General features: G+C 43.8%; 1 protein-coding gene across 1 annotated transcript; it reads right to left on the bottom strand.

Moving 5' to 3' along the window:
- Positions 1–9,478: 9,478 nt before the first annotated feature.
- LOC115192012 (early growth response protein 4) lies at positions 9,479–14,032 on the bottom strand. Its single transcript, XM_029750098.1, has 2 exons — positions 12,678–14,032; positions 9,479–12,422 (listed from the first exon to the last, which is right to left on the bottom strand). Exons 1-2 carry the CDS (start codon positions 12,832–12,834, stop codon positions 11,107–11,109), a joined length of 1,473 nt encoding a protein of 490 aa, XP_029605958.1. The 5' UTR covers positions 12,835–14,032; the 3' UTR covers positions 9,479–11,106.
- Between the last annotated feature and the right edge of the window lie 1,893 nt (positions 14,033–15,925).

Below are 15,925 nucleotides of genomic sequence, written 5' to 3'. Positions count from 1 at the left end.
CTATCAAATTGAGTACGAGATGATTAAAATAAATCCCTATATCATGCACTACTTTTGACCAGGACTCATAGGGCTCTGGTCAAAAGTAGTGCACTACGTAGGGAATATGGTGCCGAGACACAACCAATATAATTTGGCATGTTTGCCTCTGAGCAATTAGTTGATGACAATATTTCAGATAAACATGAAATGTAACATTATCTAAGAATGGATAATTTGGTCCTTTGTGGCTCAGTTGGTAGAGAACACCAGCATAGTGGGTTCAATTCCCAGGACCACCAATACAGTGCATTCAGAATGCATTCAGACCACTTCACTTTTTCCACGTTTTGTTACGTTAAATCCTTATTCTAAAATCGATTAAATAGTTTTTTCCCCTCTTATCGATCAACACACAATAATTCATAATGACAAAGCAAAATCAGTTTTTTAGACATTTTTGCAAATGTATTAAACATTAAAAAAAAAAATATCACATTTATATAAATATTCAGACCCTTTACTCAGTAATTTGTTGAAACACCTTTGGCAGCGATTACAGACTTGAGTCTTCTTGGGTATGACGTTACAAGTTTGGCACAGCTATATTTGGGGAGTTTCTCCCATTGTTTTCTGCAGATCCTGTCAAGCTCTGTCAGGTTGGGTGGGGAGCATCGCTGCACAGCTATTTTCAGGTCTCTCCAGAGATGTTTAATCAGGTTCAAGTCCGGGCTCTGGCTGGGTCACTCAAGAACAGTCAGAGACTTGTCCCAAAGCCACTCTTGCGTTGTCTTGGCTGTGGTGTGCTTAGGGTCGTTGTCCCTGTGGCTCAGTTGGTAGAGCATGGTGTTTGCAATGGTGTTTGCAACGCCAGTGTTGTGGGTTCAATCCCCACCTTGGGCCAGTACGAGAAAAAATAAAAAATGAATTGAAATGTATGCATTCACTACTGTAAGTCACTCTGGATAAGAGTGTCTGCTAAATGACTAAAATGTTAAAAAAAAATGTAAATGTTGGAAGATGTACCTTTGCCCAGTCTGAGGTCCTGAGTGCTCTTTCATCAAGGATCTCTCTGTACTTTGCTCTGTTCATCTTTCCCTTGATCCTAACTAGTCTCCTAGTCCCTGCTACTGAAAAACATCCCCACTTCATGATGCTGCCACCACCATGTTTCACCGTCTGGTTTCCTCAAGACGTGACGCTTGCCATTCAGGCTAAAGAGTTTAATCTTGGTTTCATCAGACCAAAAAATCTTGTTTCTCATGGTCTGATAATACTTTAGGTGCCTTTTGGCAAACTCCAAGCGGGCTGTCATGTGCCTTTTACTGAGGAGTGGCTTCCGCCTAGCCACTCTAACATAAAGGCCTGATTGGTGGAGTGCTGCAGAGATGGTTGTCCTTCTGGAAGGTTCTCCCATCTCCACAGAGGAACTCTGGAGCTCTGTCACAGTGTGCATTGGGTTCTTGGTCACCTCCCTGACCAAGGCCCTTCGCTGCCAATTGCTCAGTTTGGCCGGGCGGCCAGCTCTAGGAAGAGTATTGGTGGTGCCAAACTTCTTCCATTTAAGAATGATGGAGGCCACTGTGTTCTTGGGGACCTTCAATGCTGCATAGTTTTTTTCCCCAGATCTGTGCTTCGACACAATCCTGTCTCGGAGCTCTACGGACAATTCCTTCAACCTCATGGCTTGGTTTTTGCTCTGACATGCACTGTCAACTGTGGGACCTTATATAGACAGGTGTGTGCCTTTCCAAATCATGTCCAATCAATTGAATTTACCACAGGTGGACTCCAATCAAGTAGTAGAAACATCTCAAGGATGATCAATGGAAACAGGATGCACCTGAGCTCAATTTCGAGTCTCATAGCAAAGGGTCTGAATACTTATGTAAAAAGGTATTTCTGTTTGTTTTTTTTACAAATTTGCACAACTTTCTAAAAACCTGTTTTCGTTTTGTCCTTATGGGGTATTGTGTGTAGATTGATGAAGAAATTTTTTTATTTAACCCATTTTAGAATAAGGCTGTAGCGTAACAAAATGTGGAAAAGGTCAATGGGTCTGAATACTTTCTGAATACACTGTACATTAAAAAAATGATGCACGTAAGTCACTTTGGATAAAAGTGTCTGCTAAATGGCATTTCTTATTGTCATACTGTCAATCCACTAAGGAGAATTACTAGGTTTACATGGTTAGTTCCCCAGCTAATGGTTATTATTCACTGCTATAGCAACACAGTATTTGACATGCACACCATATCCCCTGCTAGATGATCGATGTTGTTACTACTGCAGTAGGTACATTTTGCATACATTTCACGCGGTTCAGATGTGCGATGCTTGATTTGATGGTTAATTCAGATGCAGGAAACAGAGAGCTGCGTGGAGCCTGGTAAGTGAATGCAAATCCTCACCCTGCTCAAGCTGAAGGTTCAGTGTACTAGCAGAGCCCGCGTTCCGTTCAGCCCACTCATTTTATACTGCTATTCTTTATGGCTCAGGCTTCTCTCGCTCTCTCCCTCCCTCCCTTCTGCTCTCTCTCTCTGTCTCTTTCAGGCTCTCTGATTCCATCTTGCCCATGACAGAGGGGGTATCATTAACACACATGCACATGCACGCACGCACGCACGCACGCACGCACGCACACACACACACACACACACACACACACACACACACACACAAATGCAAGCACAAATGCACACACACACACCGAGTATTCTCTAGGCCTCTGCCATTTGCAGTGACGCTCGGTGGGTGAGCCATCATTAGAGGAGAGCGGTGCGCTGGTGCCATCGCTTGGCCACAGTACATCTCCTTCCCCAGTGTTCGTCTGAATAGCGACAGTACAGTAAGACAGCAAACAGACGGCTCGTAGTGACACAGCTGTCACAAGACATGCCTCATTAATGCTCCTCAAATGTCACCCCCTAAAGTCATCGCTCACTGTTCACACTGATCTGCCGGCCCTGGACACACGTGAGGCTTTCATTTAGGAGAGGATTTTGTGTGATTGTGTTCACAATGCATGACTATTTGTAGATGTTTATTAAATTGGAGAACTTGAAACAGGCTGCCATGAAGCTGGATGCTTTGAGAGCCAGTTGGAAGGGGGGAAAAAATGGGTCCCTGGCCAATAAAGGGTGGCTAAATGTAGTCGCATAACTATGACATGGTTGAAGTCCAACTCCAATATTCTGATACAACACTTCACTGTTCTAATTCGTTTCCACTAAGAAAAATGTATTGCAAGGTGTGAACTACACACACACACACAAACACACACACTACTCTTCAGACACAAGGAGTGCATCGCTGAATCAGCAGTGTGGTGAAGCTGATCCATCCATCACTAGGCGTGGCAGGAACCAGTCATCACAGGGGCCCCAGCACACTACAGCTCAACCCAATCCGGGGAAAACAGGAGAGGTGTCCTGTAGAATCTATACACAATGATGGCCATCACAGACTGATCCATCACACTAGACTAGAGGAAGTTGAGCCGCTGAGAGTCGCTGAGCCTGTTGCTGTGCTGCCAGTGCCACCGGCTGGACCGGGTTAATGGTTAACCCATTGCATCCTGTCATCCATCTTGGATCTGCCGGATGCTGTCCGATACAGGCGGGGCCACTGTCAGGGGCATTGTTATGGCCAGGGGGGCTGATAAAATCCCAATGTAGGCTAAGGCAACACCGAGAGAGGGGGGTGGGGGGGTTGTTGTCATGATAGAGTGCTCTTGTCTTGGGTTCTCGCTTTGGGGTTTTCCTTGTCATTTCTTTGTTTCTAGTCTCATTGGGTGTGGAATCAAAGTTCTCCGTAAAAAAACCTGCGTAATGACATGTCGATGACTCAGGGCTATAAGTACAACTGTAAGCATTTATTATCCAATGAGTATCAACTGAAATTGAATTTATTTAGATATTCCTCCAAATCTATCAGTTTCACATCTTGCAAGAAGCCACAGGTATATACAGTGAGTAAACTTACATTTAGTAATTTAGCAGATGCTCTTATCCAGAGCGACAACTACTGCAGTAGAGTACACCTAAGATATAATTTACATTGGTACAGTACATGATGGTACTGCATCCAGATTGACAACTAGTGCAGTAAAGTACACCTGAGATATATATTTTACATTGGTACAGTAGATGATGGTACTGTACATTGGTAGAGTACATTGGTCATTTCCTGGTAATTTGTTCACATTTCCATTAGAGCTGTGAATTTATAAATTCTCAATAAATGAATCCTACCAGAGACACTAGGAAACTGCATTATCGCCCTGTGTTAACATGATGTGTGTCCAAAATGGCACCCTATTCCCTTAATTTATTTGATTTGTTTACTTTATTTATTTGACCATTTTAAACACAAAACAACCACATGGGGCTCTGGTCAAAGGTAATGCACTATATAGGGCAGGGATGGACTCCCCTTTTGATGGTCCTGGGTTCAATTTCCACAAAAATCTCAGTTGGGGTCTTAATTTACTGTTGCACGTTAGAATAGAAGAATGCACAAGGTGCGATTTCGACATTTGGTTGTTCATCAGCAGTTTTTCTCTTATTATGTCAGTCACTGATAATCAGTCAATTAGCCCATGTCAGCTAACATTTTTTAGATTGCTAAGTTAGCTGGCCGCTAAACTATCGAAACTTGTTATCATAGTGGAATTACCGGCTGGGGGCCCCCATTGATTTTGTGAGTCAGTCTACCTCCGATATCATATTAGAAACTGCAAACATCTCACTCCACCTTATGGCAAAATGTGTAGAATTGCATGAAATTAGCTGTGAAACAGCTAATTTTCCTCTCCAACCCATTACAAAATTTGTAGAATTGCATGTTATAAAGTTGCTAAATATTCTCTCAGCCCAATGGCAAAAAGTGTAGAATTGCAGTAAACATGCTCTAAAATTGCAACATTTTCACTACACCCCATGGCAAAATGTGTAGAATTGCACGAAATGAACTCTAAAACTTAAAAAATATGCTCTCAGCTGTCAAGAGGGAGGCCACTAATATGTTTTACAAGCAGACCCGCAAGCAACTGCGGGTAAATTCCGATTTTCTGTGACCCCCACCCCCCATCAAAGTTGCACATCCCTGATGCACAGTATACAATATAAATGCCATTTGTGACTCATCAAAGGTAAAAGTAAAGCAGACACTGCCTGCAAGGATCTTCAATAAATATTTTTCTCCAAGAATTCCTGTCATGGCAGATGCACAGTATACTAACAATCCAGGGTTATTATGAGGGCCTTTGCTTTTAAGGTTGCATCAAGGACGGTGGTGAATTGTCCAGCGGTGATTGAATTGCATTGAAGTCATTTACCTCGCGCCAGAAATGTTTACCTTTCTGTGCTGTGCACCCGTGTAACACCTTTGACTGAGTTACCAAGGAGATGTTGCGCGCGGGAATAGAACATCAAACGAAGACTCATTGACCCTTTGGTTTGACACGCAATTTGTCAGGGAAGATATAAGAGACATGAGTACAGTGAGTTTTCCCTCCCATCCATCTCCTATAGTGCCTCGCCTGATCAGTCATATTAATGAAGAAATTTGGCGCCTCCGGAACAATGGGAAAGAATTAGACACTTGGAGAAAATGTTTGCATAACGAGCTCCTTTGCCGTTTTCAACAGTTTCTAGTCTTAATCACCTGGCGCTCTCCAGAACACCTACTCCCTTCTTCAGGATCAGATATGGGGACCACCGGACCGGGAAATGATCTGAGCCGCGGCATTAATCTGCTAAGCCTGATTGCTATTACCGCGGTGTGATTATGCAGCTTGATTACCGAGCCCACCCCAAGGACCATGGCGCGCCTGCTTCTACGCGTTCTCTAGGTGCGAATCAAATTACGCAGTGATTACCTTGTAACAGATCAATCGAGACGTGGTGGCCGGTGTGGTCATACACGATATAGACGTGCGTCTGAAGAAGGATGACTGTGATTATTAATGGGTACTTGATGTGGCCTGAACGCTGTAGACTTGAACTGTTAAATCGGACCCTGATGCGTAATATAACCAAATGCATTCATAATACGTTTCAGAAGAGTGATTATTGGATTATTGCTGTAGACACAAATGTTTGGAGTTCAAGCATAGACAAGGGGGTTGTTTTGTGCTCTTGAGAGGCCTAGGGCAGTAGCTATTTAAATAGGCGTTCCTTACCTCATTTCAGCCCGAATGTAGTGGATAGCTTGCGCAGTGGATGGAGTGCAACTTTTTATCGCTTATAGGCATTTTAGTAGTGAATGGTTTTTTTTGTATTATGGAGCTGCCTGTACCTAAACCATACACTGACCTTAACCACACAGCGGTTATTATCTAACCGTAACCCTTCTAGGTTATTGCATCCTAAGTCATAACGTTTGCAGATGTTGGATAAATGCCAAGAACAGAAGTGTGCTTGTGAGATCAAGATGGTATGCAACCAGCCAAATGTACCTGGAATTTTTTGTTGATTCCAACAGACCTAGTACACAAGGCCACAAAAATGGATGATAACCCTAACCCTAATTCGCTACACCGGTGTCAGAAGTGGGATGGCAGCCATGGGAGAGGTGTGTACACGAGAGTGACTTGGCATAGAGAAGCATGAGGACACGCTCTCCCAAAGGAAGGGGTAATGTAGCGAACTTAACCTAGCATCCTCAACAACAAGGCATAACTGGCATAAGGGATAAGGTGTTGGCTTGAGAGGCGCTGGACACGGGTTCGAGTCCCGGTCGAGGCTACCCCTGAATTCAGTACAATATCTAATCCTTTACTAGGTTTCATTCCCCGCGTCAGGGTTTTTCATCTAATCCTCAGCCAAAACACGAATATGGTTCAGGTTGACTTCATATCCTGTTGAAATGCGATTCAATGGAAAAGACAATAGACAACCGGGCTACGTTTTTTGTCTCACTTGCCCCCTGGAAAGCATTAATCACACAGAAATTGTAGGGGATAGTCTCGACATATGAATTGAATTACTAAAACTCATTACCCATCACAGAACATTGACTTGAATGGGGATTTCCGTTCTAGTAATTCTACTTTTATGACTCTCCCTTTCTCCTGTAGTTGTCGTTTGATCTTCATGTCAACCCTATGCATTACGGAGCTGACGGCTCTGGGGTCTGATTGACACAATGAGTTGTCATCGCCGTCGTGCAGGGCCTACCCCTGTGAAAACACAGGTCTCCGCGGGGGGTCGCCAGCTTTCGGACAGGACTACTTAACGGCCTTCATATAATTATTAACAAACCACCGTGTGGCTACAGCTCCATAAATGTCAACTCCGAAAGTGGAGTTGATGCATTGTGGACTGGACTGGACATCTCCGTGAACTACATGGTTTGAAACAACATTAACATGTGTCTGAGAGCGACTCGTGACAGGCTGTTTAGGGGGTTTGGTAATTACAGCCGAGATGGTTGAGGCTGCAGTCATGGGGTTCACCGGAGTCATGTTCTAGATCCGAATGCGAAAAACAATACCAGTTTAAGCTGCTCCGTGCGGAATTCCATCAGTGGCACAGTTCAACAACTCTTCAGACTTCAAGTGTCTGGATAATGAATCACTGTAACTGCACAGCTATGCAATTCAGATTTCAACCACCCTCCACTGGACATGTTGGCTACTTAAACAATGTGCTATACCACTGAATATTCCCCCGTCCACTGTGCTTTTGGAAGTGGTGAGGATGGATTGAAGAGAACTGTTGACATCCATAAGGGATGATGGACAGGAGTTGGTGATATACATTGAGCTCCATGTGGTAAGGGTCACATGTTTCACGCTGCCTGGTATGGTGCGGGGAGTTGTCAGAGACAGGGGGAGAACGCAGGCTCTTACGCACTGGTGTGGGCAAGGGGCAATGTTCTGCCAGGCAGCCACGTCACAGGCACACAGGGTGTTCTAAATTGCCTGTCTGTCTGCCTTTTTGTTTGTTTGCCTGCCTGCCTGTTTGCATGCCTAAACACTACCAACGACAGATTGCCTGGAGAGAGTCCAAGCGAGTTGCCTGCAGAAGGAAGTGTGCTGAAGATCTCGACTGTCTCACCAGTGTTATCCCGATATAACTCTCTCTGTCTCCTCTTTTGGTAATCACCAGTCCCCTTCCGTGGAGGACACAACGGGCTGAGTTGCCTTGACCACAGTCAGGGAAGATCCTGCTCTACTCTGCTCTAATGTTGACAAACAGCCAGAAAGACCATGCATAGAAATAGAATAAAATAGATATAATAGAATAAAATAGAATAAAATAACTAGATTTTTCCTGTGAGGGAACTTAATTTTTGGAGATGTTAAAGTAGGCCTTTTCACATGCAAGTGTTGGGAATTGAACGTTCAGGACACAACGCTTAACACTATATGATGTGACTGTGATACAGTATAAGTATTGTATTCAAAGATATTGGTTATTAAAACCTCAAGTATAGCACAATAATAATACATGAAGAATGCTTGTTTCTGTTCAAGCAACCTTATCAAGTCTAATCTAACTCATAAGTGACCAATGAGATCCCTGATCGCAAGCAAGCTCAAGAGCCAGATAAGAGTGCAATCTGTCATTTGCATAGAAATAATGTTAGAAATTGAAATATCTCTGACACGTTGATTCAAATGGGCTCATTTGCATTTAGTAGACATACTGTATACTGCTAAAGAGCAGCACCACACAAAAGTCACAGTACCATTGAATTAGCAGGATGTATTATTGGAAATGTTATTTCCTTTGTGCATATTCCTTTTGATAAGTGATATGAAGGATATGAATGATGAGCGAGTCAGAGCAACAACTGTCAGTAGATAACATTCTCTCGACACAGCCAGCATGAAAAGGAGGAGGTCATAAGGGAAGACTGCAATGCTACTGGGTCACAGAGAGACAAATGGAGAGAAAGAGAGAGAAAGAAACAATCATTGATCTCTTATCTATCAGCATTGTGGGAAAGAATGACAGGTTAGACACATACAGTATCTCTATGGGGCCCTTCGAGATGAACAACATACAGCAGGCCATAGACCTCCATGGAAAGAGGAAGTATGGTTAAGGTCTCTTTCTGATGAAGGTCTGTTTAGACTGAAACATCTGCACCCGAGGTTATACCAAATAAATACCAATTATAATGGTGCCCTCCCCCAGCTAATGTATCTCATCTCCACATTTGGTAGCTATAAACCCGTGACCTTTTTCATGTCAGAGGGACCAGAATCACAACACTGAGTAATCGGGTATTCACTTTAATGTGTTGGAGCCCAGAGCCTTGTGAGTCTTCATTACATTGGAACTGTGATGTCTAATGTTAGGATACCACTATCTGCTGCTGCTAGGTTGCCAAGTTAGAACGTGTATTTTTAGGAACAGCCGCAATAGTCATCCATATGACTGCTTCGGTGGAAGACACTGTGTTACTTACATAAAGGAAGTTGTCAGCATAGGTGAGGAAGGACTGAGGAATTTCTCTGCATGGACAAATGACTCTTGCAATGTTTCCAGAAAACCAAACATTTTATTCATAAACATTTGTCATAAAAATAACAACATCAATATTCAATTTATCGAAAGTATTTTCGTATAAACTGTGTATATATACAAAATTCATTACATACCCAAGCAGTTAATATAACTTAAGGCGAGTTAAAACACTTTTTTACAGTACCCTGACTGATTGGTGACATTCTCGCCAAGCCATAACCATTGTTTTTTTTTGCTAAAGTGAATAGCTTCCTCGTCAGTAATGCCTTGTCAAGTCTTAAATCATCTCATCTGAAAAGTACATAAACTCGCAGCAATGTGTGCTACCTGATTACTCAACAGCAATGTTTTTGTGTTGTGCTGCTAGTCAATTCTGGCTTGAGAGTACAATACAGTACATCGTACTGTACCAGGGCCATGTATAATGACTTACTAGTTTAACACTATAGTCCTCATCACGAACTGATTAGCAGTGTAATCAAATGATATTTCGAGTCACTATTATACGAACAGTTAGGTAATCTTTTACTTGTCTTAGAAATATATTTATATCAAATGACAATCTCTCTAAAACACTAATTTTGCTACCAGCCATCCAAAGGTACACGTAAAACATTGTGAGTATGTTTAAAAAAAAAGAAAGCCTTTTCCACTTTAACAATTCAAGGTTAAACAGTGGTCTTTTGAAATATGTATATACACAGCTATAAAAATACAAAGTACAGTCATACAAATATATTTATTTTCCATTTATGGTATAACTTTCACGATTTAATTATTGAACCATTTTGTTTAAATACAACACAAAGACCAATCAATAGAATACTGATAGCAGAGCAAAATAAATTCTCAAAACCTTGGCACAAATGGACTGCTTCGTGACTAAAGCCAAGAATAATGTGTTACATTCATGTCATAAAACGAAGTCTCCTGCACTTCCATTCGGCAAGTGGAGGACTAAGTTATTTGTTGGCTATATTCAATAATACCACATGAACATAAACATGCATTTGAAGAACCACTATCTCACTGGTTGCAGTGTTAGTGGAATAAAAAGCCTCGAAAGCATAAAATATAAGACTTTCTAGTGGATAGAGGATATCTCAAATTAGATATAAGTGCAATACAGCCCAGCAATTTCGATGCAGTTCGTTTTCTTATTGGTATATGTCTTCGTCGAGGTTTGAAGTTGGAGCTGTCCAGACGAAAGGGTGCTGAACTGCTGCAGGCATTTGTTATGATGCCTTGGTGTTTGGTTTGGCATGACCAAATTGGTTGATTGTAACAGAGAAATCCAACAAGTGTCTGTTGAGCTGTCAACTCGGGAAGGTTTTACAATCAAGTTATGCATGTGTTGCATAGAGTCAGCAGCAGCAAGTAAACGAGGGTCGAAAGAGCAGACCCCTTTCACAATTCACTTTCCGATATAGCATTATGCAAATCAAACTCGCAAAACATCCTTATTCTAAGACTCCTTATAGAGACTTTCACAGTCAAACCAATTTCACTCGACCTATATGTCACACCGCAAACGTTGATACGTCGACCTGTAATCAGCAATGAACTGTCAAGCTTTTTATCTTCGACAGAAAGATTGTAATGTTGTGTGGACAGAGCTACTCGTGTGCGTAGTGGTGTCTCTTCAAATTCCCTCAGGAAGAGTAAATGGCCACGCGCTGACCACTTGTGGCTTCAGCTCCATCTTCTCTTTCTGTTTCAGGTGCACGCGACCGTGCCTTTTCCTCTCGTCGCTCCGGGCGAACCTTTTGCCGCATACGTCGCAGGAGAACGGCTTCTCTCCCGTGTGAGTCCGGGTGTGGGTGGTGAGGTGATCGCTACGGCTGAAACTGCGCAGACAGATGCGGCACTGAAAGGGTTTGTGTCCGGTGTGGATGCGGATGTGCCTGTTGAGTTCATCAGAGCGGGAGAAGCGCCGGTCGCAGTTCTCCATGGGACAGGTGAAGGGTTTCTCTTTGGCAGGCCCGGTGGAGGCCGCGGGGCTTTTCCTGACACGCGGTGCCTTTTGCGCGCGCGGCGTGTAACTTTGGGCAAAGGAGTCTGGCAATAAGGAGGAGTAAAGAATTGAGTCTATAGTACTGGGTAAAGCTGGTGAGGTAAGCTGGCAAGACGAATCGCACTGATTAGATAATGGCGGAAGATCAATGTTGGGAAACATAGCTGGCTTGAGGAGGTTGTTGGTTGAGAGGTCCATGACTGGCACTGGGTAGTTGGAGTAAAGAGAACTGCAGAAACTCTGAGAGCAGGTGTCAGAATAACACTGCTCCTGCTTGATTCCGCCTTCAACTTTGAACTCCATCTCTGGGTTAGGACACATGGGGGAAAATGAGTCCAAAAGTTCCTTTACATCCACTTGTTGGTCAGACGGGAAATCACTGGACATCGGGAACGTTTCTGATGATTGGAAGCCCGTTTCCAAATAGGAGTCTGATTTATTGAACGTGCCCCATTCGTAACAGCTGCTCTCGAACTCATTCTTGACCACTACTGGAAAAGACGCAGCTTCTGACTGCGGCTCGGTGGTGCTGTTCTGGTTTCGGACTTGAGCGGGGGAGCCGAAGCTCACCTGGGGAGAGGCTGAATCTTGAGCTTGGCTGCCGGATTGACCGTCGGGGTAGCTGGGACATGTCTGCCCCGGCGAGTACAGGGGCGGGGTTGCGCTGCAGGTGGAGGATTGCCTCTGGACGCCGGCGTCGCCGAAGCTGCTGCTGTCCATGGTGCTCAGTTGAACTTCGGAGATTGGTAAAGTAGAAATACCGACAATTTCTGTGATCATGTTGAGCAATGTCTCTGTGCTGCACGACCCACCCTGAGTCGCCTCGACATAGAAGCTACCTGAGTAGGCGAGGGAGGAGGAGTAGGTGCCTTTGGGCCCCTCGCAGGGATTAAAGGCGAAATCTGAGTTGGAGGCCTCGGTTTTCAGGGTTACAGGTGCTCCCTCTGAAAAAGAAAGAGGGAAAGTTTGTCATTACAAATGTTGATTTTAGACTGATAAATGCACATAAATTAAAGTCGTTATGTAATCGATAAGCATACATGCGTAACATGCACCGCTGCAAATGGGACAAATTAAATCCATGCGATGTTTTTAATAAATCCCAATGTGCAACCACAAACTATGTTATTCAAACTATCAATGCATGCATATTAATTTATCACATTATGCAATGCAGCAACAGGCTACTGCGAATTTACCATGGGTAAACTGGGCAGGTGCTCCTCTCTCTGCGTCCGAAAACATCTCCTGGGTATCTTTCCGAGCGCTATTTTCCATCCCCAGGGAAGAACCGTTACAATTCTCAAACTGAGGGTAGAAGGAATCTTTAGAGTTCAAATCCATGTTATTCAGCATGATTGCGAGATTGATTTCAAGTCTGTCAATCCAGGTAAGTGTAGGTAGATTTAAAAAAAACTAAACAAAGCAAATACAAATTATGTGTCCTTTCCCCTCTGATGCACGGGGTCGTCAATTATCCCCGAAAATGTGCTGGTGGTCGTTTGAGGAAAAAGGTGTCAATAAATATTTCGAAATGTCCTTTTTGTCCAGATGACTGCGTGTTGTATCGCTTTGTTGCTTTTCGGCTATCTGTTGCTGTGGGTAGGTTTCACACCAGTGGCTTCCCTTGCCTCTCCTTATATACACTCCGGCGGGTCGATAGACCCCTCCCCCCATTCATCGGCTCCAGTGAGAGGATTCCCCGCTGCGTGTAAACTTCATGCCCATACATGGACAGAGGATGTGACGGGCTTCCCCCAAAAAAGGAGAGTTACGATTCTGACGTTGCAACAAGTCTCTTCGATCTGCGAGAGAGACTGCCATTGATTTACCATCGGGTATGTTAAGTATGAGAATAAACGCTTGATTTATCAAATCATGATAACAATATATCATGGCAGTGGCATGGCAAGTGTTCTTGCATTAAACTCGGTCGAATAGAAAACATGGTAGCTTTTAGGCAGTCATTCGATGCCGTGTGGAGATGTACAATGTCTTCTGCCACCAATCAACACACCAACACACTTAATAACTTAATTTCTCATAAATTAAACAAATTAAGATTGGGAAGGCTTTAGGCCATATGACGTTACGGTTAGGCTACGAAGCATCAATTTCACTTCACTGTCTGATTCATAGAAGAGATATTTTACAAATCAAGTTAACTGTGATGTAGCCAAGGAAGAAGCAATACCCCCCCCCCCCTTTCCATTGTGGCAGCTGAAGTTACTGCACCCATCAATATTTAACTGGTTATGAAAGTTTGACCATGGGCTTGTATAACATAAAACAGTAACAGTTGTAGGCCCCCTGTTTCCTTTGTAGTGCACTGCTTTTGACCAGGGCCCATGGGGAATAGGGTGCACTTTGGGATGCAACCTGTAGGTTATCTAGGCTATGCACTCACATCAAAAGATGACACACCTTAAACTCAAAAGAGAGGCATTAGGTCACCTTATAACAGAGGTTATAGACCTAATCCTTTAAACATTTGAGATTTCTGTTGTACACTACATGACCAAAGGTATCTGGACACCTGCTCATCTGACATCTCATTCCAAAATCATGGGCATTAATATGGAGTTGGTCCCCCCTTTGCTGCTATAACAACCTCCACTCTTCTGGGAAGGCTTTCCACTAGATGTTGGAACATTGCTGCAAGAGCATTAGTGAGGTCGGCACTGACGTTGGGCAATTAGGCCTGGCTTGCAGTCGGCATTCCAGTTCATCCCAAAGGTGCTTGATAGGGTTGAAGTCAGGGCTAAGTGCAGGCCAGTCAAGTTCTTCCACACCGATCTTGACAAAATGTCTTTATAGACCTCACTTTGTGCATGGGGGCATTGTCATGCTGAAACAGGAAAGGGCCTTCCCAAAACTGTTGCCACAAAATTGGAAGCACAGAATCATCTAGAATGTCATTGTATGCTGTAGCGTTAGGAATTCCCGATCTAAGGGGCCTAGCACGAACCATGAAAAACAGCCCCAAGACCATTATTCCTTCTCCACCAAACTTTACAGTTGGCACTATGCATTGGGGCAGATAGCGTTCTCCTGGCATCCGCCAAACCCAGATTAGTCCGTTGGACTGCCAGATGGTGAAGCGTGATTCATCACTCCATAGAACGTGTTTCCACTGCTCCAGAGTCCAATGGCGGAAAGCTTTACACCACTCCAGCCGATGCTTGTCAATGAGCATGGTGATCTTAGGCTTGTGTGCAGCTGCTCGGCCATGGAACCCCATTTCACGAAGCTCCCGGCTAACAGTTCTTGGGCTGACGTTGCTTCAGCGGCAGTTTGGAACTTGGTACCGAGGACAGACAATTTTTTACGAGCTATGCGCTTCAGCACTCGGCGGTCCCATTCTGTGAGCTTATGTGGTCTACCACTTCACGGGCGAGCCATTATTGGTCCTAGATGTTTCCACTTCACGATAACAGCATTTACAGTTGACCAGGCAGCTCTAGCAGGCCTGAAATTTGATGAACTGACTTGTTGGAAAGGTGGAATCCTATGACGGTGCCACGTTGAAAGTCACTGAACTCTTCAGTAAGGCCATTCTACTGCCAATGTTTGTCTATGGCGATTGCATGGCTGTGTGCTCAATTTTATACACCTGTCATCGACGGGTGTGGCTGAAATAGCCGAATCCACTAATTTGAAGGCATGTCCACATACTTTTGTATCACATACTTTTGTATATATAGTGTAGCTGCTGCTACTTCAAACTCGATCAGTTCTAATGTCGTGGCCCCACTGAGCACATGTGGGCGACAGAAAGGTAGGCCTGGATGCTGTTTTCTTTTATAAATGCAACTCAGGAAAAGTCCTTGCTGGTAATTGCTTCCTACACGCTGCTGCTGCTCAGCACTGAACTGTTTTCACTCATTCACTTCCATCGTTGTCTAATAGCAAACGTGACCGCTGTGGTGGTGTTGTCACCGTGCTGAGAGCCTAAACTACAAAACACTTGGCTATCTAAAGGGTTGGCCTTTCAGGTATGCGGGGGAAATCGATCATACCCCGAAGTGTTCAGTGGTTGAACCAACCTGTCCTCACAGACGTTGACATTTCAAACAATAAAAAAGGCGTTTTATTTTCACTATCTGATGCTGGGTCCATAGAGGCGATGTAGCACATGTCCCTATGGGGAAAGTTGTTTAAATCGAGTGGACAAACTGTTATGTGCATGAGTTTTCTTTCTATGATATCAAAATGTCGATAAACACTGAGTGTACAAAACATTAAGAATACCTTCCTAATATTGAGCTTCACCTGGTCAAGTCTGTCATGGAAAGAGCAGGTGTTCATAATGTTTTGTACACTCAGTGAACACTCATACCGGCAGCGCAAATCAGTCGTTGCGCTGTCCACGGTCCTGAAAGCACCCTTGTATAGCCACATTTCATCGCCCTTACATGGGTGATTTCAGGAACACGCCAGTGCAGAT

Source organism: Salmo trutta, chromosome 4 (genome assembly GCF_901001165.1).
Source record: "Salmo trutta chromosome 4, fSalTru1.1, whole genome shotgun sequence".
NCBI lineage: Eukaryota > Metazoa > Chordata > Actinopteri > Salmoniformes > Salmonidae > Salmo > Salmo trutta.
This window is presented reverse-complemented; position numbering and strand designations above follow the sequence as displayed.